The following is a 22,054-nucleotide window of genomic DNA, read 5'->3' on the forward strand; positions in this document are numbered from 1 at the left end:
CACTGTAATTTGTCTTTTTTTCTGATTATTTTTTTATTTCCCCCACACACACATACTGATAATGATTTTCTTCTGCAGAGCTCTGATAATGGCCCAGCTCAACCAGCTCCTAACCAGCGAGTTGTAGAGGTGGCGATTCCTGATGTAGGGACTTTTGTGATTGAGTCAGAGGAGGGGGGTTATGACGATGAGGTACATTTGATTGCAATTGTGTGCACCACTCCTCCTCGGTGCTTTCTTGTGCTGCCTGATGAGAATTTTTGGCATGTTTGCACATCGTGACACCTAACAGATTTTTGCAAAACTAAATGCTTAGCAATTTGTGACCTTAACAATGACTTAATTTGTAATGAAATATGAAAGGAAAGCAATAGCTACTCTAATCGGGCACGCTTTGCATGTTACCGTTTACACTGGAGGTATATTTGTCTTTTTAGCTCTGGAAGTTGAATGTTTGCGTTAGGCCAGATAGCCTTTGAAATGCTGGTGATAGACTGTGGACTACAACTTTATTTAAAAAGTGACAGTGTAGTGAGTGATGTTCTTAATGTTTGTGCTTTCTTGTCAGTTCAGTAAAGCTGGTGTTCAAGTCTGATCCCTTATTTGCCAAGGTTAAGCTTTTCAGACCTCAGGGATTAAATTATCTGTGGAAATAACTTGAAACTGATATGGCTGGTGGAGCTGACTCTTCCAAAGTTTAAGGAAAAAAAATTAGAAAAATTATTTTTTTCACGGTTCAGACGCAGGGTGGTGCCTGTACCTGATACTACTTGAGGAACACATGAAAGGCCCATGTTATCCTGAGACACATTATTTTCTGCTGCCCTATTTTAGCAGCAGCAAGCAACACTGCCCGGTCATCCATCTGTCCTGCCTTGACACTGCTGACCCCATGTTTGTTTTGGTTGGGGGCAGTGTTGGTGCAGCCTATGTTCTGAGGTGTCCGAACGTGCCTTCTTGGTGGACTATGGGAGGCACTTGCTTCCCTAGTGCAAATGGATATTTCAGGTCATTCTGCCCTGTAATTGTGACCAATTGTAACTGGGAGCATGGGATGGGGAATAAAATTATTTAATTGACATTGTCACACTGAATTCAGCTTCTCACAGATGTGTAGTTTCCGCTGTTAAAGACATGGGGATTTAGCCTCACCTAATGGCCTGCTTTTTGTTTGTTTGGGTTTTTGTGTGTGTCTCCTTCCCCCGTGTGTTGTCCCCATGCCATTGTCTTTCTTCTCTATTTTTGTGTGTGTGTGTGTTCACTTTTGCCTTAATGTTATTCTTATGTGTGGGGAACTTCTGGAGAGTTTAGGGGTCTTCTTTTGTTACTGTGCCAGTTATACATTGAGCAGGGCAAGAGGGACTGTTTTTCTTTGCTTACAAACAAAAAAGGGGAAAAGATACATCTACATTGCTCAGAAAGGTCAAATTGTTTGTATATAACTGATGGGGATAGCTGTGAGATGTGTGTCTTATGTTTGGCTTTGTGTTTGTTAAATGTTGTGCATTTCATTTTTAAGAACAAGTCTGCAGATGCTTCAGGGACCAATTGCATTTGCAGCAATGGGTCCCTTCTTTTGTTACTGAAATACACATAAACTACAGGCAGTGTAGTTTATGATGGTTTTAGTATGGTATATATGAAGTGTGATTGGGTGATTTTTCTACATGAAACTTTTTGTATCGTTTGGTGGCCACGGGTAGCACTCATTCAGTATGCAGTTTCTGATGGATACTAATGCTGAACGATGCATGTTCCTTTCCTGGGAAGTTTTGACCATGTAACTTTTAAATTGTATTTGGCATAGTTCTTCTATTTTTTTATAAGCTTCCTTTAATCATATATTGTTACAGTAAAAATATACACACATGCCATGACTAGTTTGCAGAATGTGCACACTGGATCTGCATTGAAATGTGACACTTCAATGTATGCATGCGTTAAGTTGCTTTTTCTCTTGCATGAGACTAAAAGCATTTTGAATTTGGTCATTAAGATATTAATCATTCAAAACTTTTACCTTAAATCCCTTGTGGCAGGTCATGCTGACCCCGAACATGCAAGGTATTATCATGGCTATAGGTAAAGCCAGGAATGTTTATGACAGGTGTGGGCCAGAAGCAGGGTTCTTTAAGGTACAACTAACATTTTCAACTTTTTCTCCTCTGACGTGTCTTGTTAGATATCCCTTCTCCCTCCACCCTTTGCATATTAAGACTGTTCCACCATTTATACGCAACTCTTCTATAATATCAATCCTTCGTTTAGGTATTTCTCCCTTGAAAACCAGAACCAGCTAGCTCTTTCCCTGTTGATTGAGCCAATACACTGCCTTGATATGAATAGCTTATGTACCTTTCTGCATTCTACCTTTCTAAGAATAGTAGCAAGTAACATGAAACCTAGATGTGTAATCAGTAAGAATATGTTCTGTTTTTCCTTTCCCCCTGTTAGTAACAAAAAACATACCTTTGCTAGGCAGTTTAGGACGTGATTTTTTTACCAAGGAACATCAGTGTAGTCATTTGTTGTTTATTTTGAAGAGATATTCTTGGTTTGTACTCCTTAAAAGATTTTTAGTAAATCTGAATTACTTTCTTTTGTATAATTGCATGGATGTCCATACTATTTATTTATGCAGTGTTTTATTACTGGGAATTAGACATTAGGATTTTGTGGCTATTACTCTTCACAATGATACGAGATTTAAAAATGTGTTAGTCTTTTTAAATACACAAACTTCTGAGCATTTCTAGCTCACGATCTTTTGGATTTTCGTGGTATTAGAAAGGGAATTATTTTGACATGATGTAAAATCCTCTCAAATGTGATTTGAAGTGGGGGGAGAAGTTTCTTGCCTGTTGTTGGGTAGCAATCTATTTGCTACTTAATTCTGGTATAGTTGCATTAGAAAAAATTGTAAAAACCAAAAGAAACAGAAGAACAGCAAACAAATAACCACCAACGAACCAAAACGCAAACACCCCCCACCATCAACAACAAAAAATTTTCTGACCTCTTGGTAAGCAAATTGAAATCTCATGGGTTGCTTTGTTTGTCTGATTTTTGCGGCGTTTTGTAATGCGTACATAGAGAAATGTTATAACCATAACAGTTATTTGCAGGGCTGTCTCTGTAAACTGTGCCTGCTCTCAGGGAATGGAGAGACACCTGCCATAGTCTCTGTTCAGTGATACAGGTTTTGTTTGGGATTCAGTGCTGGGTTTTTTCCAAATTCATAACATAATGAAAAGCTGTCAGTCTTTTTTTAGTTGTAAAAGAAAATGTTTATTTAAATAAATTGAACTCTGTACCAGAAAGGTTAATTACACTGAATTATTTTTAAAATATGAAGAGTATTTTGATGATTTTTAAAACAGAAATGCAGTTCAAAATAAAATTATATTTAGTGCTTCGTAGTTATCAAAACAATGCTCAGTTGAAATATTTTTAGGTCTTTAATTTTGAATGCTTAAACATTTTCACTTTGTGGGGGACAGAACTTTTCTTTGCATAAGAAAATGTTCTGACACTAAATTGTTGGAGAACAGAAAAGTTCCCTTACTCATTTTCTGCTGAATCATGTTTGCGATAACTTAGATGACGTGCAACATGCTTCATTTTTCAGGAATGCGTATGCAGGTGAAGTGGTCCTACTTAGTGACAAAATTCATGTTTTGAAATGTATCAGTTGAAATCTCACGTTATTCCATACACTTATTGTAAAAGCTTCTGTGTCGTTTTTTTTTGGTTTTCGTTTTTTTTTAATACTCCAGGTTTCTTCACGTGTTTGTTTTTTATAAAACGAGTGTTTAAATTGTGAGGTTTTTTCTATGATATCTTTGCTTTAGTGTAACGCAGGTAAACCTCACTTGATATGGGTCATTCTCACTGCCAAGATTTCACTCCACCTTTAGATCTCCGGCCTGAGATGTGACTAATACAAACCTGTTGAGATATTTCTTGCCTAATGTCCTCTTCCACTTATCCTTCTTTAAACTTTATAGACCATTCCTTGCAGAATGTTTGCCTTGAGATCTTTCTATAACATTCTCAGTAAGAAAGTGAAAGCATGTAATACTTTTTTCTACCGCCCTTTTTTTCCTGTGTTCTGTGTAAAGAAAGTCTTATTTTTCATTGTGTGTAGGATTTCTGAATCTGTAATGTACCATTTCATTTTGTTTGTATATGGAAATATAGGTTTTTGCGGTGCATTTTTTCATGCTTCTAAGTAATTCCCTGAGAAATTAAGTGTCTAATAGCAATTGCTTTTTGCTTCTGGCCTACCCCAATAAACAGGGTTTAATTGCGTAGTTATCTGTGTTGGTTTTCTAATGGCAGAACTCCTTATCATGTAAAACAATAGAAACTCTCTGTGGCTTTTGATATTTATAATCAGTTCTTCCAAACTTCCTTTTTATTGATAGTGCTTATGATTAGTATTTAAAAATACTGATGCAGAACTTTCTCTTAAGTTTTGAAGTTCTCCCCATGCTCTGTGTTTAAGCCTGTATGAACAGTATCCTACCCACATGTTTAGACTTGCAACAAAATATGTTTTAGAGAACAGGAGCCCAAATTTCTGATAGTTAAACCTGAAGTATGCTGCTGCCAGGTATTTCGACATAAAGAAATTTGAAATATTGAACAGGGTATTTTTCTGCCTGCTTTGGAGCTCTATTTTGTGCATATGTTGTATTGAAACTTTGGTGATATGTGAAGTTACTGTGTTAAGCCATTTGTTTCAAGCTGACATGTAGTGTGGGCAAACAATCTCATCACCTTCCTATTTTGAGAGATAAATTATGGAACATATTAATGATTGTCACAAATTTTCTCATTTTTTTTTGTTCCACTTGTGCTGTATAGTTTCAGTGAGTAAGATCTAATGAATGTAACAGATGATGCCCATTAAAATCTAGTGTGCTAGCAAAGCTAGAAAAGTAAAGACTTCTGGTGACCTCTAAATTCAATCTAAAATCTTCAGTGAGGAGTTCATCCTGCCCTATGGAGGACTAATACTATTCGTATTGAAGTATTGTTTTCTTTAGAAATCCTACAATTTGATTTTTATTGAAAGACATTTTCCATTCTCACTTAGCGTTTCCAGAATCATGAATGTTGTTGAAGCTTTCTGTAGAATTTGTTTTATTCATGTATTTGAATCTTAACTATCTGTTAGAGGTACCTTTTTTACCTTATGAGAAATTAGAAGATTCTTTTAAGTTAAGTGTCTGGAATCCTATACTGCTTTTGGACTGTAAATTCTTAAAAGAGGCCTTTCTAGGGACTGGATAAACCTTTTCTCAGGGGGACCTAGCACAGGATTGATATTGCTTTTGGAGTAAAACTCTACCTGGGATTTTGGCTGCCTTAATCGGGGAGAGAGAGGAATAACTTCACCGTTTGTCTGGTTTTTAATGTAGTTCGGCATTGATAACAAGGGTGGAGTGTGGACTTACTAAAAATTATTTTGTAGACAAAGGGCTGTGGGACTTGAATTATTCTCTTAGTATCTGTGATGTGTATGAGTTAAAAGCCAGAAAGAATAATGTACATTTTTAAAATTATTTAGGCAATTAAATTGGAATACACACGACTGCTAAAATTAGCCCAGGAAGATCCACCGCCTGAATGTGATTACCGTTTGCGTCATGCAATTGTTTACTTCATCCAAAACCAGGCACCAAAGAAGATAATTGAGAGAACGTTACTGGAACAGTTCGGAGATCACAATCTTAGCTTTGATGAAAGGTAATAAGATCTGCTTGTCTCATTTCTTGTGCTCACATACATTCTCTGATGGTGGAGATGCCCCTTCGTATTCAGATAATACACGTAATAGAGGGAAGGCTGGTGTGTTTGTCTTTCTTTTCTAGTTAATAGCTTGCAAGTATAAAACGTATGGAAGAATAATTTTGTGAAAATTATCATCTTCATAAAATCTCTATGAAAAGAGTAAACAAATTTAAGTTTCTGTCAGTATGAAATAAGGCGAAATACTGAGGGTTTCTTCATGATTTTACACATAGGTTTCTGTACCTTCTTTCAAAACACTGGGAAAGGCTGTGTAATTTGCTTTTCTTCACTGGCCTGAAAGCCAGCAGTAGACAGCAAAGCCTTGCCATCTTCTGAAATGGGACACCAAGCTAGTTGGGTAACTTACCTGAATGTAAGACACTATCTCTTTTCCACTCAAAATTCCATATATTTACTTACATTAGTCTGATTGCTGTATAGTGAATAATCCTCTAATGTTACTTTTGCAAAGTAAATATCTGAGAGTTTCAAGCCATCTGAACTTCAAAGTAAAAAGACTGAGAAATGTGGCAATTTAGCAAAATAAAACAAGAAGTAATTCTTAGATAGCACAGGCCTCTATCACACATACTTCAACAGTATGACCTCCTCTGCTGATTATACCATGCATAATAAAAAGCATATTTTCCACAGTGTTTTCATACTGTTTTGCATAAGACTGTAGCTTATACTCTTCGAGGCTGCTGTCTTTGTATCGATAATATGCTTTGCTAATTTCCAGTAATCTTCCATGATTTTTTGTTGCTTTTTGTAAGGTGCCGTAACATAATGAAGGTTGCTCAATCTAAACTTGAAATGATAAAGCCAGATGAAGTAAACATGGAAGAATATGAGGTCAGTATTTTTTAGGCTTTAAATTAAACTGTAACCTGAAATAGTTGTCAGTAAGCTGAATTTTGTCTTCAAAGATTTTCTCATATGCTGAGAAGTTAAAACTGGTTGTTGAAAGACCATTTGTTTGTAGAAAGGCTGTTCTGATCAGTTGATCTAAAGCTGTAATTCTAAGGTCAAATTTGACTTGAACCATAAACATCGAGTCTGTCCTTTACTGCTTAATGCGTCCCGTCATCACTAATATTTTGTAATTTATCACCACGTGAGCCAACTGGCTTTCTGCAGTCAGAAACAGCCAGCAGTGAAGGAGTGAGAGTGGTCTAAGATCAGCCTTACGCATCTTGAGAACTGGGTCAAGGGCACAGTCCTATTTGTGCTTTTCTTCCAGCCATCTCTGCAGCCATTCCCTTTTTCTTACAAGCACCAGATTATTATTTTTTAATTTTTTTTTGCTGAGACCATACGTAACCAGTGTATGCATTTGATTTTTCCTCTTGTGCTATTTAGAAGAACTATTAAGGAAGAAAAAAGCAAATCTCAGCCATTAAATAATTGTGACTAATATTTGCCAGAATAACTCATCTCATATTTAAAGCTAAGTCTGTAGCTGCTTTTACAGCACTGGTTTCAGCTCTATATAACACTGTTCATTAAAGCATCTTAGCAGTGGATATTTACATCCTAGTCAGATTCCAGCACACCACTTAGACCTCAGTGTTTTGCTATTAGGTCCAGCTTGTTCAGGAGAACTAAGGCAGCTATCTTCCCCTCAACAAACCAAATGAAAAATATCTGCCATCTCTTTTTACTATGTTCAGGACCTACAGTAGATGTTACTACTTTACAGTGTGTCCTCCCCAGCCTGTGACTCTTATAGTGGAATTTCCATTGCATTTTTTAGACTGTGCAAGACTCAATATTTTACCATTTTCTGACTGGCATTACACAGGTAGAATAAACAATTCTGGACTTAGCTTTAAGAGTGAGGGAGTGGGAGTGTCTTCTATTCACCTGCAGACAAGTGCCACTTTTTTTAGCTCTTGAAGCAGATAGGTGGTGGTTTCTCCAAAGATTGTGTCAATATTTGTCCTACATAGTGAGTTGGCATTTCATGGATCCTTTCTCATGCTATTGTGTTAATTCTGTAAGTGGCTGTGTATTATGGGATGCTGTCCCCTATTTCATATTTAATGAGCAGTTGAAATTTGGCTATTAACCAACTGCAGTAACAGCGCCTTTCTCACTTAGAGCATTTACCTGTAAAGTTTACTAGTAGCCACTTGGTATAAATAGTGATGCAGTAAGATGTTTTGCTTCAATATAAACATCTCCACAGGCTGTATTGTATATGTTTTTTTGTCACTTCTCATGTGAAATGTTCAGGCTTTTTCTATGTCAATCCTATATTGAAAGTTAAGCTTAATATTTAGTGTATGAAAAAGCTTTCTGATACTTTCTGAGTAAATAACTGAGTGTAACGTAGGGAAGGAAAAAAAAGGCTATTAGCTTCTCAACTCTTTTTGAGAGGAAAAAGGGGATCTCATAATTCTGACCATGGTTCTCCAAGGATGCTTTATGTTCCTTTCAAATAGTAACACATTCTGTAAAAGTAATCTAATCTAATATTTTAGATATTGCAGGATTTTCTTTTTGTTGATGGAGGGGGGTATTCAGGCAGACTTTCCACACACACAAACTTATTAGGGGTCCTTAGCACTTATGTGAGTATTCAGCACTAAGTAAAGAGTGTGTGAAGATAAATAAATGTATTTCATGTTCATGAATGAAATTCTATGTACCCTTTCTTATATGCAGAGATGGCATCAAGACTATAGAAATTTCAGGGAAACAACCATGTTTCTCATGGTAGGACTGGAGTTTTTCCAGAAAAAGAGGTAAGTGCTAGTATAAAACTCAAATACAGTAGAGCAATTTGAAGTTAAAGTGTAATATTGATACATAAAGCTATTTTTTAAATTAAGAATTGTTTAATGTGTTCTTCATTTTAGTTAAGCATTTATTCAGACCATTAATGTTTTCAGTCTTGCAACTCCATCAAAGTTTCCTGCAACTTCCTATTCTCAGTTTCCAATCTCTTACCAAGCCATGGACTCTTTTCAGAACACCCTTCAAGTGCACCCATATTCCTTCTCTCCTACTCTAAGTGCTCTGGATATCCCTCAGCCATAAAAATCTTCTCTGTCACCACATATGCACATACATTTATCTGCTTTCATCAGCAATCACAGTCAGTCAGGTCCCTGTCTTATCTGGCTTTTTATTGGGACTTCCCACAGCAGCAAAGTTGAGCCTTCTGCATTTGTTTGAGCCAAAAATCCACCTGTGATGGGCTTTAAAGGTCAGGAAAAAAACCCATAGTTATGGATTATAGTTTTCCTCAAATATCATAGTTGTAGCTGATTCTTCATAGCTCCGTGAGGCAGTGGTGATTCATTTCCTTCTCATTTTGAACCAAGTCAGGAATTGTGGCTATATAAAATTGGTGACATTTGTGTACTTAATGCAGCTAAAATCTATTCTTTGATCTATTACATTCAACATGATAGTGATTACAGTACAGATGCTTCAAAACATTCTGCAGAGCAGCCTTTGAAATAGAATTGTTCAAAAGTACTTCTTGCTCCGATGCCCAGCCAAAAGAATGAAATTATTAGCTGCAGAATATCCAGTGGCTGACATCTGTGGTGTGAAAATTGAGCTATCACAATAAAACTTTTTGATAGTGAAAACAGTTTTGTAGTCAATCACTGATTTTTTTCATGTATGTCATGGTTTAACGGGCAACTAGTACTGCGCAGCTGCTCAGGCGGATGTGGGGGAAGGGATCAGAAAACAAACAAACAAACCCTGCACCAAAACAACAACAAAAAACCCCAACAAACAAATTACAAAGAACAAAAAACAAACAAACAAAAAAAACAAAAAAAAACAAACACAACCCCACAGAACAAATAAACAGCAACTTGTGAGTTAAGAACAGTTTAATAGGAAGATAAAATTATAATAGAAAATATAAACCAAGTAATACACAATGCAATTGCTCCCTGCCTGCTGCACTGATAGCCTGACCATGCCAGAGCAGTGATATTTGCCCCTTGGCTAAGTCCAGTTTATATACTGAGCATGACATCATGCAGTAAGGAACACCCCTTTGGCCACCTTGTCCTGGCCGTGCCCCCTCCCAGCTTCTTGTGCACCTGGACGAGGATGGGAAGCCAAAAGAGGCCTGGACTACTGACAACAACCAAAGCAGCATCAGTGTGTTATCAACATTCTTCTCATACTAAATCCAAAACACAGCTCATAGACAGAAAATTAACTCTATCCCGGCCGAAACCAGGACAATGTATAACACAGTAGGTGATGAAATTATAGTGAGAATCAAATTTATTTTTTTGTCTCTAGGCTATGTAGTGAGCTGCTTCATATTTCTCTTTCTTGTCTTGTATGTTCACAAAGAAGAAAGGCCTGAAACAAAACAGGATAGTTGATTGGAAATGACACTACCTTGTCTTTGTGACAAGCTATGTGTTTCTAAAGTGGCTAATACAATGAGCCCATAGTCTTGGTTTGTCTTCTGGTCGCTAACATGTAATAAATAGCACGTTCATCAGTAACTTAAATTGCAATGTGCTACTTTGTCAGTCTTAAACAGCTTATGTACAAAGATTGGTCAGAAGACTGCCTGGCTTATTTGAAAAATAAACACTCTGGCGTTGCTTGATCCCTTAAGGTGGCAAAAATGTCACGGGCATCGGTGTGGTATATAGGAACCCTCCTTGTTACCCCTGGAGATATGCATGCTCTAAGCATGCAGGCAGGAACGAAAGGTCTTCAAGTTCCTTGGCACTGGTACTACAAAATGGCTCCTTCAACTGCAAAATACCAGTGTTTTCACTTGTCCACTTCCTATTGTAATACATTCCAATTATGCCAACGGGAGGCAGGAAAGCACAAGTTTCTGCTCTATGCTAAACAGTGTTTTTGGTATAGTTTTACATTATTTAGATTAATTTGCAAAATTAGGGTGAGGCATTTTTTACGAAACATTATTGTAATTTGGAAAACAAGCCTATAATGACCAGCCCTCGACTCTAATATTGGTCAGAAATAAACAAACAAAACACAACGATATGAAATGCAATTTCATAAATGCTTCAAGAGGTATTTAATAACAAAGGCAGTAAGACTAGAGCTGAGTGTGCCTAGAGGATGGGTGGGGATCTGGGTATCACTGAATAGCTCTAAAGGCATCCGTTGCAGTTACACACTCATATTGAAGCTTACAGGTTCCCAAAGGACTGAAATATTTAATGAGGTTCATATCTTGTACACTCTAGAGGGCAGTGCTACCATCCTTATTCTGGAAGTGAGAATAAATAGAAGAACTCTTCCAATTCCCTTATTAATACTGAAATCATAAAAATTTAAAAATATTTATTAAAACATAAACTTTCTTAATTGAAGCACAGCCTTTATCCGCAGGACTGTTTTGAGCCTTTTTTTCAGAAACCCATCTCCTTCAGTCAATCAGCTTTTTGTAGTTTTAGTAACACTAATTGATACCTAGTGGTCTTCGACTTCCTTAAGTAATAGTACTTTGACAAACACAAAATCAATATTCAAGAAGTAGTTTGGTGTATGTTTTTCATGCCTAATTTCAGTGATCATTTGTGATTCCTTGTGGTGGTTGACTAGGCCCTGTGGAGAATTAAGGGGTGTTTCAGGTGTATCTCCTCTGGCTGCACTGTAGAGTAAGTAGCCTGCTCTGGCTGAGGTGACCACAGCCAGCTAATGAGCCTTGGCAGGAGTTTTACCTGCAGCTCACTCGTGTGGTAGTATCTGAAAAGTGAACAAATTGTAGACTTTAGCAGTTACCTTTAAAGTTTCTTGGAAAGCAAATACAGTTTTTCAGTTTTAACTAAAATGCCTTTTTCAAAGCAGCACTGAAGTTTAGCCGCCCTATGCTTTCTGCATGTTTTCCAAAGCCTAGACTCGGTGAGCTCCATAATTCTGTGGGCAGCATCTATGATTTTCAGGCTTAGGCTTCATACGCTGCAGCTTTTATGCACTTCAGGTGTGAAAGGGCATAACTTGCTTGCTGATTGACACTGTTGTAGTATTCCTTAGTCTCTTGAGATATCTAAGAACTCGAAGCTTGCAAGTATAGTAACGGTGGTTTAAAATAGCTTTCTTTGCTGTTAAATGGCACTACAGTTGTTTCAAGGAAAGGTCACACAACTGGGGGGAAGGAGCAGGAAGAGAGGGACTGGGATTAAGGCCACTACCAGCAGCAAGTTTTAATTTGGATCATCTGAGTTGTTGACACTGTCATTTAAACGTGCACTTTCACAAATAACTGAGAAAGGAAAAGGAGGGAAGGTTCTGCTCCTCTGGCTTTATATCCAGCAATTCCAGTTCTTTGCACTCATCTTCTCCCCTTTCTTACTACATTAAGTTTTCTGCTGTTTGGTCAGTGGTGTGAAGAGTTTTCATGGGCAGGAGAAATGGACTTGAATAGAGGATAATAGGACTTCTAATGAAAGCAGAGCTTTGTATTTTGAGGACCAAAAGGTGGAAAATAGTGACTGTAGTCGTAATGTAATATCTTAATTACTTAAGCAATATGTATTTAGAATTGCAAGTGACTGAGCAGATCTCATGGTGGAATAAATAAATTCACAGTAGATTCTGAAATTATTGTGTTGGGCTTCATGTTGCTCTTCTAAAGAGGTATATTAGAAGATAAAGCTTTAAGGAACCATTGATATTTCAAGTAGCTGTTTCCCTTCTTTTTATGTGATCTCATTGGGAGGCACTACTGTAAGTCTTCTTTGGAAAATTCTGACATGTTTTTTTTTCAGGTGTGCCCTGTGTGTGCTCACACATAATTTTTAGCACTTCAGTGGTTTGGGGTTGGTAGTTTAAACCTTAACCGTGACCTCCTGTTCTCACTACGAGTGAGTGAGTAGACAACATACTGTAATGATCCATTAGGAAATTTCACTTCCTAGATTTTTTTTTTTTTTAGTTTGAATAAAAATGAGATTTCTAACTGCTTGTTTTTAGAGTAGCTGCTTGAACTGCTTTCAGTGGCTGTCTATCGTAACTGGAAGTCAGAGAATTAACAGTTTAAGGTGTTTGCTGGAAATGGTTTGCAGCAGTGTAAAAGGAGATTGTTAATCTCTGTGTTAAGGGATCTCTCTTGACTATTAACTGTTAGATTCTTAGGTCCTCTGTTGCTCATCCTTTACCAATTAGGCATGTGTTTATCTTCTGTATTTAGATTAAAGAAAGGAATATCGAGAGTCTCTTGGCACTTCTGCTTTTGAAATGCTATTGTGGCTTCCATCACTTTAGACTTAAGTAGTTTGGAAGAACTTACAGTTAGTGAGGCTAAAAATTCGCATTTTATTTTTCAGAAGTAGGGTGACAGCTTTAAATCTTCTAAGGTGTGGGATGCTAGCAAGATATACGTAGTAACAGAAGATCAAACCTATGTGACATAAATGCACGCAAGAAGAATTAGGTTTTCCTGTATACTCAAGGCTAATCCAAAACTATTTTTGGAGTGAAAGGATATCCATCAGTTTCAGTGAGCTTTGGAGCAGACTTTGTGTGCAAGTGATCTAACTTGATAATAAAATAAATTGTTCTAATGTGCATTAAAGACAAAATTGAATGGTAGAAAAAACACTGTTAGGAAGAGATTGGTGAGGAGGGGTAGAATTAGGTAACTTCCCTTCTTTGACTACCTCGTGAAGAACACAGTAGTTAGCTTGAAATAGGTGGTACTTGGATGTTGTATCTAATGTTTTTGTTTCTTTACTTTAGCTATATGGAAGCCTTGCTCTACCTTATCTATGCTTACCAGAATAACAAAGAACTCTTGTCCAAAGGCCCGTACAGAGGGCACGATGAAGAGCTGATATCTCACTACAGACGAGAATGTTTGCTAGTAAGTGAAGGTTGAAGTATGTTTCAAAAACGTTGAACTTGCTGCCTAGCTTTAACAAAAGTAATTAGTAGAAGAGTGTTGCCATCATTTTAAAACAAACTAAAACCAGCAAAAAACCCCTTTCATTAGCAAGTTAATGCTTCAGACTTGTGTAAGGAAAAAAGTCAAAAGTAAGAAAGAAAATGTTATTCCCATTACTTTCTTTTGAATTATCAGCCATCATTTTTATGGTTGTAAATAGTGCGCTGGCTGCCAGCGTGTCTGGGCCAGGTAACTACACTTCACAGTCTTGGTGAGCAGATTCACCCTGGTGCCACAATTTGACAGAGACACAAAGACTGGAAAAGGCATCAGCGAGAAACAAGGGTTTTTTCCTTGATTATGTCACTTACAGAAATAGTGAGGAAACAAAAGCAGATGAGAGGACCTCAGTCTTTAAAAAGAACAGGTTCAGTTTGCAGGTATCAACTGAAGTCACTTGAAGAATATCACAAGATCAAGTGGTTTAATAAAGTATATGCATCGTTGCTGTAAACATTAAAAGTGCAACTGTGGTTAATACAAATTACAAGATAGATTTTTGTAGGAAGACTGTGGTTTAAAACAAACTGATGCATGGTAGAATGTACAATGCTGTATACTTAAAGGCTTTCCTTTTTTGTGGTGGTTTATGAAGAAACTAAATGAACATGCTGCAGCACTGTTTGAATCAGGAGATGATCAGGAAGTAAACAATGGCCTGATCATTATGAATGAGCTTATTGTCCCATGTTTGCCATTACTACTGGTGGATGAAATGGAAGAAAAAGATATTGTTGCTGTGGAAGATATGAGAAACCGTTGGTGTTCCTATCTTGGACAAGAAATGGAACGTAAGTCATTTATTCATTAAGGTAAAAGATCCTTGTGCACCCTTTTTATAAATGTGATGTTTTCTGTGTCTTGAATTGACTCTTTTGTGTCTTGGTAATGTATTTTGGGCTATCCTGACTTCTCAATAATCCCATACACTTTTAAATAAAGAGTTTTTCTGTATATTGCACTGGCATATTAGGCCTTAAAGGAAACATGCTTTTTGAATGGGAAAACATTTGTGGTGATAGACCATCTGAAGGGGCTTATATATTAACATTTTACTGGGAATTGGTATGTCCTGTTTATTGCTGGCAGACCTGAAGAAAGTGAATTATTCCAAGTGAAACTCCTCTTCTTCCTACTCACCAATAAATAAAAAGTCAATGTTGGCCAGAAAAAGAATTCCACACACAGGCGTAAATGCTTATGTTTGTTCTTCTTGTTTTATTTGCAGCAAACTTGCAAGAAAAGCTGACAGATTTCCTGCCAAAACTGCTAGATTGTTCTACAGAGATTAAAGGTTTCAATGACCCGCCAAAGTTACCCTCCTACTCCACACATGAACTGTGTGAAAGATACGCCCGAATTATGTTGTCACTCAGTCGAACTCCAGCCGATGGAAGATAAATCTTGCAACCTTCCTAAGCACATTGTATAAACTTTTTTAGTTCTTAAACCTTGCCTTCCTGTCACAGGGTTTGCTTGTTGCTGCTATAGTTTTTAACTTTTTTTATTTTAATAACTGCAAAAGAGAAATGACTGTACAAACTTTAGCCAGACTGCAAAACAGTTAAAGCTGAGAATCGCATGGCGCTCAGTTGTTTCAACCAGAATTGGTACAACATGCAAGTCTGATCATTACGGCAAAACTGCTTTTTTGCCACTTATCTGTTACAGTATTACTTTGCTTTTATCTTGAGATCCTTTACTTTATCAACAGCTGTCTGGATCATTTTGTGACTGCAACTACTTTAAGTGTCCAGTACTGTGTAAATACATGGTACTTGGTAGCTTGTAAATGAAATGAAAGAATAAAGTTTTATTTATGGCTACTTCTGTGTTTGCAAGCAGATACCTTGTATATTAGTGTAAAATACGGGTATTTTTAGAAGAGGTACAGCATATTGATGGGTTACTCAATTTTATAGACAAGATTCTTCAGGATTTATGGCCAGTTTAGTTGCAGGTAGTCAGAGATTACTGTATGTGAATATGTTGGAAAAACTGTCACAGTATTATACACTGTGTTGTTTTGTAAATTCTTTACTGATCTGTATGATACTACACCTGAACACTTTTGTGTGTGTGGCCATGCCAAGTCCTTTCTGACAGTAGGGACTGGCTTCTGAAGCAAAACAGTAACGGCACCTTCCTTCTGTTCTTAGAAAAAAATTAGAAGAAGAAAAAAGTATTTTCAATAGAAATATATTACACCCTCTGAGCAAAATTTCTAGAAATTGATCTAAGTAGAGGAAATAAAGATTTTTTTTTTTTAATTGAATTTGTGAAGCTTAAGAATTAATCCTTTTTTTAAAAAAAAATTGGTATTTTAGTCATGTAAGTGACCAGAAATAAAACATTATTAAAATTCCTCACTCGAAATGGGTTGCTATTGTTGCAACAAAATATCTCAGAAATCCTTTGTCTGCCCTAATTAAATTTCTATTGCAAGTGAAAGAAAAGATCTGTAGGGGTTTTTTTGTAGAACTGAAATACTGTCTGCTTTTAATGAAGAAACTTAATTATTTTGTGGAAAAAGAATGTTGTTACCTGACACTATTTTGATTCCTACTCTTTATAGAGAACTTCATGTGTTAGAACAGTAAACTATGTGAATATTTGTTTGTATGTTTTTATTGGAGCAGCACTCAACTTCTCATTACCGGCTTTCAGGTCGTGTTTGTCCAATTATCTACTAATGAAAGAATACAGAGGGGAGGGAAGGAGTTCAGACCACCTAGAAATATGGTGGGCATTAATATAGACAGCTCATATGCATGAAGAGGCAGAATTCAGTCTTAGTATATACCAGTCTTGAAAGCTGTTCACTCTGGAGACGTGCTGGATCACAACATACAGTGAATAGAGTATGGTCTTCAATTCAGAATCTTTTTAGGACTGTTTACTGTTTTCAATATTGGAGTGCTTCATACTTTGTCAAACTATCCTTTTTTTAAGAATATTGAACTCGTACAAGTGCCATACTGCTCAGGAGTCTTTTATTAGGTCTGAAATTATTGTTGTGTGAAATATCTTTCAAGGAAAAAAAAATGTATAATATGAAAAGGGTGAAGATGCCTTTAAAGAGATTTCACTTTTTGCATCTGTTGCGCTTAGCATTGTGTATTTTTAAACAAGGTTTTGAACAGATTAAATTTCTTATCTGCCTTTTTCAATAATTGTAAAAACACCTGAAAGTGAAAGAGCAATTTCATTTTTTTGGTAACAGGTTTTGAATTTGAATGTCTGTGAAAACTTTTAAGGAAGGCTCCCCTCTAACCATGCAGGAGCCAGTTGCCATCATCGTCTCTTTAATCTTCCGTGGTGAACACAAGGGAAAAGGCACTCTTTCTAAGGTAAAAAGAGGAAGAAAGTATTCACTTGAGAAGAATATCTAAGATATTTAAATTAAAAGGAAGCAGAAAAATGTGAGATTATTGGTTGTTTTATTTTTTTTCTATTTCTTAAAATATGAAGATAATCCACTATAATTCATAGTACGGGAGATAAATATGTATCCATTTGCAATTACCCGAGGGCTGGAACACCTTTCCTGTGAGGACAGGCTGAGACAGTTGGGGTTGTTCAGCCTAGAAAAGGCCCTGGGGAGACCTTCCGTACTTAACAGTGGTCTATAAGAAAGATGAGGACAGACTTCTTAGCAGGGCCTGCTGTGATAGGTCAAGGGGTAATGGTTTTAAACTAAAGGAGGGGAGGTTCAGGCTGGACATGAGGAAGAAATATTTTACAATGAGGGTGGTGAAACACAGGCACAGCTTGCTTTGCCAGAGAGGTGGTAGATGCCCCATTCCTGGAGACATTCAAGGCCAGGCTGGACGGGGCTCTGAGCAATCTGATCTAGTTGAAGATGTCCCTGCTCATGGCAGGGGGTTTGGACTAGATGACCCTTGGAGGTCCGTTCCAACCCAAACTATTCTGTGAATTTTTGAGCTGAATTGAAAAGGTCTGTCTAGTGGAGTAGAAATAAATATGTGTGTTTTACTATTTAAATATCTTTTAAGTTTCTTGTGTGAATATAAAACTTCAGCCAAATTGTTAAGGTATTATTTTGTCTTAAAAACCTTGCTTTTTTCATTGCAATAAGGTAGCTGGTAGCTTGGATTCATGGTGCGTAGCGTATAACTTATACAAGTAACTGTGCAAGGTAGTAAAGCACACAGTTCATTTGTCTACCTAATAATTTGTGAATTATGTAAGTAGATATTTCTCTTCAGTGCTGAAATTGTGAGGCTTTCATCAGGCTTCTCCTTTTTCAGTTTGTAGAACACAGAAAGATTAAGAGAATTTAATCCAAATTCATTACTAAGTTATCTGTACCGTCAAGTAAATGCAAGGCGGTGGTTTCTTTCTTTTCCAGCTGTTGCCTCATACTGTGGAGGATCCTGAAGGCACTGCAGCCTGTCAGTTACGTGTCACTTCCCCCTCCTACCCCCCCAGTGTATCTTCTTTTTAGCTGACCTATCATATAGCTGCACTTTAGCTGATGCTTCGGTAGCATCAAAAATCCTGTTGTTTCTAGCTAAAGCTGCTGTGGCAGATCTGTTAGTTTCAGCCTAGCAGACCATGAGCAGCAGCAGAAGTAATCTGAACAAATTATAAGAGGATTGATGGAGTTGGTTTGTAAAACTTGGATCTGGTGTTATTTGCAATCACACCAGACACAAGGAGGTAGATCAGACCTTCATGACTGAGTCACCTCTGCTTTGTGAACAATCTGTACCTTAACTGCGGTGAATAATGATGCAGGGAACAGTTTGGCTCTAGAAAACGTGAAGTATAGGCATAGTCAAAAGCATCTGCTCCATCTTCAAGCATTAAAACAAACGAACAAAAAAACCCACAACCCCCCCCACACCAATAATGTGTGTATTAAATATCTTTCAGATTATTTTTAGGCTATTCCAGTACATGTGTGAAGACTGCAACTCCAGAAAGGTACCTGACATAGACAGTAGCACACAGGAAACAGTCTGATTCTGTCCAATAAATGTAAAGGTCCGTAAAGAGAGACAATGATTGTTGTTTACATTATTCACTTCGTGCTCTTTCCTCTTCTCAAAATCCAGTGAGTCCAAATGTCTGTGGGAGGACTTATATAAACAGAAGTTAAGAATGTTGATGAAAAAATGCACCATGAAGTCTATAATAAATCATCTCCTCTGTGCAGCATTTTCCAACATAAATATGTACATTTAAAAATATATTCTGGTTTTGTGTCTAGAAGGATACGAGAAAAATGGGTATCAGTCATGGCATTGAAAGGAAAGGGGTTGCATCTTTCCATTACTTGCTTCTGGAGAGAGTATTAATACAGATACAAAGAAGCTTTTATCCAAAGAAGTGTTTTAGCAAACTGCACTAGACAGAATTCAAAAGGGGAATGATTCTTTCCAGTGAAGCAATTATTTTTCATGTGATTGATATCCAGTTTTCTTTAACATATTGTGTCCTTGAAGATCTTTTGAAATCCTGGGCTTGATGGATAAGGTATTAACTGAAAACACTCTTAATTCCTAAGGAGCATCTTTCTTTGTAGGCAAACTAGCGATGTCGGTGTTCCTGGAGCTGGGTTTCTGTCAGCAGAACATTCCTGCTTGGTTCAACTCTTCTATTGCAGGTCTGATCCTTATGGGAGCAAAGCCACAAAACTTTGCAGACACCTGTATTTCTTACAGCTCGGGCCACCACTACGGTACACACGTATCCTCCAGCTTTGTTGCCATGCCTTTAAAGTCTTGGACCTGGCTACTAACTTTTCACTGTGAATTTCATATCTTCACTGTAAGTAGCAGGAAGAGACTTACACTTGTCAGAAACGGTTTCCTGAGGCAGCACTTTGGAACAACAGCTTGACTTGCTTTCTGGCGGTTGGGATCAACCGAAATCCCCTTTTTACAGGCTGGGAAACATACAGTGAGAAATGGTTATTTTCAGAATGGCTTTCACTGGTTGGATTCATCAGGAATGTTTAGGGTCATCCGTTATCTATCCCTTCATATCTTAATTGAAGTGCATCTCAGAGGTTGTGGCTCAGTGCTGCTTTCATTCTCTTTATTTTGTGTTTCCCCCTCTACCCTGTTGCTCTCCGTATAAGTCACTGGACTTTGCAGGCTCTCTGGTTCATTTTGTTTTACCATCAGCTGGTCTAACCACCATGCCTTCACTACCAGGTAGGGCCAGTGGTACAGATCTGAGAACGTTCTACTTCCATCTGATGAGCGTGGGCTCCAGTTTTTACCTCAGCAGGATCCTGAGTGTGTTTCTTGGAGCTGCTCTGATGTGTGTGCCTGTGCAGGTCAAATAACACTGTCCACACACACGCTGTCTGGCAACTCAGCATTTGAGAGCCTGAAATAGGACAGGTATGGATAGTTGGTTCAAGTTGCAGAGTTTTTTTTCTGTGTAGTCTCTTGGTACATTAAAAAGAAAGAAAGAGTGAATAAATTTGTTGGAGACCGACTTAGCCGAGCGCTTTCTGAGCTGAGCACTTCAGAAGCGGTGTGGGGTGTCTTGTGTGCTGTTTCTTGGCACTGTCTGTCCAGGTTTCTGAAGGCTGTAGAGGCTGTTCCTGAGGATGAATAATCTTCACTTTGATATACCCTCATCCTCATGCTGTGTCTTGAATTGTTAAAACCGCAGTCAGACAAATTTTGGCAAAAATCAGCTATGTCTTGCACTGGTTTCAATTGGTATCTGTGCGGTCCCTACCCATACCTGTGTCTAGTTGTTTCTTATCGCTTTGTGGGGCTCTTATCTTTTTTATGTGTGTTAAAGTTCTCTGAAACCATTTGTATTTCGCGGACATGCAGGTAATGGGGAGAGGGCAACAATTATTGTAGATTTCCTTGAAGAAACAAAACTTGTATTTTGTCTGTGACCTTAATCTGTAATGGTGAAACTTAATTTAACTAAGGTCTTGGAAAACCTGTGGGAGTTTGGGAAGGGATTGCTTTTATTAGAGATAATACAGAATCATAAGGTGGATGAAATTACTTCATGAACATATTTTTTTTTTTCTTATCCATAAAAATTTTACTGTTTTTTCCAAAGAAGAAGTTATAAGCAAAAATAGTCGGTTTTAACTAATAAAAAACCAAACCAAACCAAAACAAAGCCAAAACCAAAACCCAAAACCACACACAAAACCAAACAAAAAACCAACAAACAAATAAACAAAAAAACCCCACTAAATCTCATGCTTGCTTAGGGAAGAAGTTGGAGAGTTAGGCTTTTCGGAGAAACCTTGATCTGTGGACCTAAAAATATTTTAACTTTTATTAGCTCGAGTTAATACTTTATTGTCATCTGCTTATGAAGCCCTTTTATTTGAACAAAGTCTTTAAGTTTTGCATCTCATGAAGCAGATTATTTAAAAAAACAACAACATAACACACACATGTACACACAAAACAAACAAAATGCCCTTCCCCACAAAATCAAGTAGCAAACCCCTCATTCCTTGAGGGAGATAATATTGTTCTGAGAAGTCCAAGTTGAGTTTGGATGGTCAAAAGGCTTCTTAACTGTTCCTTTCCATGCTCACAGTCTATTTTGAGCAAGTACATTCTGGTTTGGAATACATGCATCCTTTTGAATTTCTGAAGGAAAAGTTATCTCCAATACCTTTGAACATGAGATCAAGACCTCTCATTGTATTTGGCAAAGATGCTTGTTCCACTCTAAGCTCATGGTGATTTTAGTTATGTGGCTGTTGCAAGGTGCTTGAACAGATGATTTCTCGCTTCAGTATCTGTTTGTAGGATGGAGTCATCGAGATACTTTGCATACAAAGATTTATACTACTGTTTTATAAGAATTAACTCATCTTCCCCTTTTTCTTGGTCTAGTTTAATTCTGTTATTCAAATGCCTTGCACTGGGCGAGTAGAACAGTACTGATTTTGTTTGCCATCATTCTTTTTCAGTGAAGACAGTGACTTCTCTGGATTATCTGGGCTTCTTAGATTTCTTTAGTGCTTTGTGCTCTGTGAAACTGTTCAACTAAAATAAAAAGTGATGGAGTTAATTGTAGTAGTTGACAGAGAAGAGCCATAATGATGTCTTCTAATTAGTTACAAAGTAAAATTAAATATTTTTTTCCCTTGACACAGTGCTCCACAGTATTAGAAAAGCTGAGTGTCTTTTCTAAGAAAATAGAAGTTACTAGGTAAAATCTGGCGAGTGTTAAAACTGGCCATAATCCTTTAGGGAGGGCACTTGCATGGATAGCATGTTTATTCTCCTGTCTTTGTTCTTGAAGTAGACATGCAGCTAAAATTACTAACTCAAAAGTATATGGTGTGTATATATATACTGAAAAGTATAT

General features: G+C 37.2%; 1 protein-coding gene across 3 annotated transcripts in view; it reads left to right on the forward strand.

The window, feature by feature from the left end:
• Positions 1–15,242, forward strand: part of USP25 (ubiquitin specific peptidase 25) — a 98,285-nt gene extending 83,043 nt beyond the window's left edge. For 2 of the 3 annotated variants that reach the window (XM_080342513.1, XM_080342514.1), the window contains exons 19-24: positions 5,576–5,754; positions 6,576–6,654; positions 8,470–8,549; positions 13,510–13,633; positions 14,310–14,505; positions 14,943–15,242. In XM_080342513.1, the coding sequence (XP_080198639.1) occupies positions 5,576–5,754; positions 6,576–6,654; positions 8,470–8,549; positions 13,510–13,633; positions 14,310–14,505; positions 14,943–15,115 (831 nt within the window). In that variant the 3' untranslated portion in view covers positions 15,116–15,242. Of the gene's footprint in view, positions 1–78; positions 193–2,039; positions 2,136–5,575; positions 5,755–6,575; positions 6,655–8,469; positions 8,550–13,509; positions 13,634–14,309; positions 14,506–14,942 lie in introns of all 3 variants that reach the window. The other variant, XM_080342515.1, reaches the window with a different exon arrangement.
• Positions 15,243–22,054: the final 6,812 nt, after the last annotated feature.

This window comes from Nesoenas mayeri (assembly GCF_963082525.1).
Source record: "Nesoenas mayeri genome assembly, chromosome: 1".
In the NCBI taxonomy this organism is placed as follows: Eukaryota; Metazoa; Chordata; class Aves; order Columbiformes; family Columbidae; genus Nesoenas; species Nesoenas mayeri.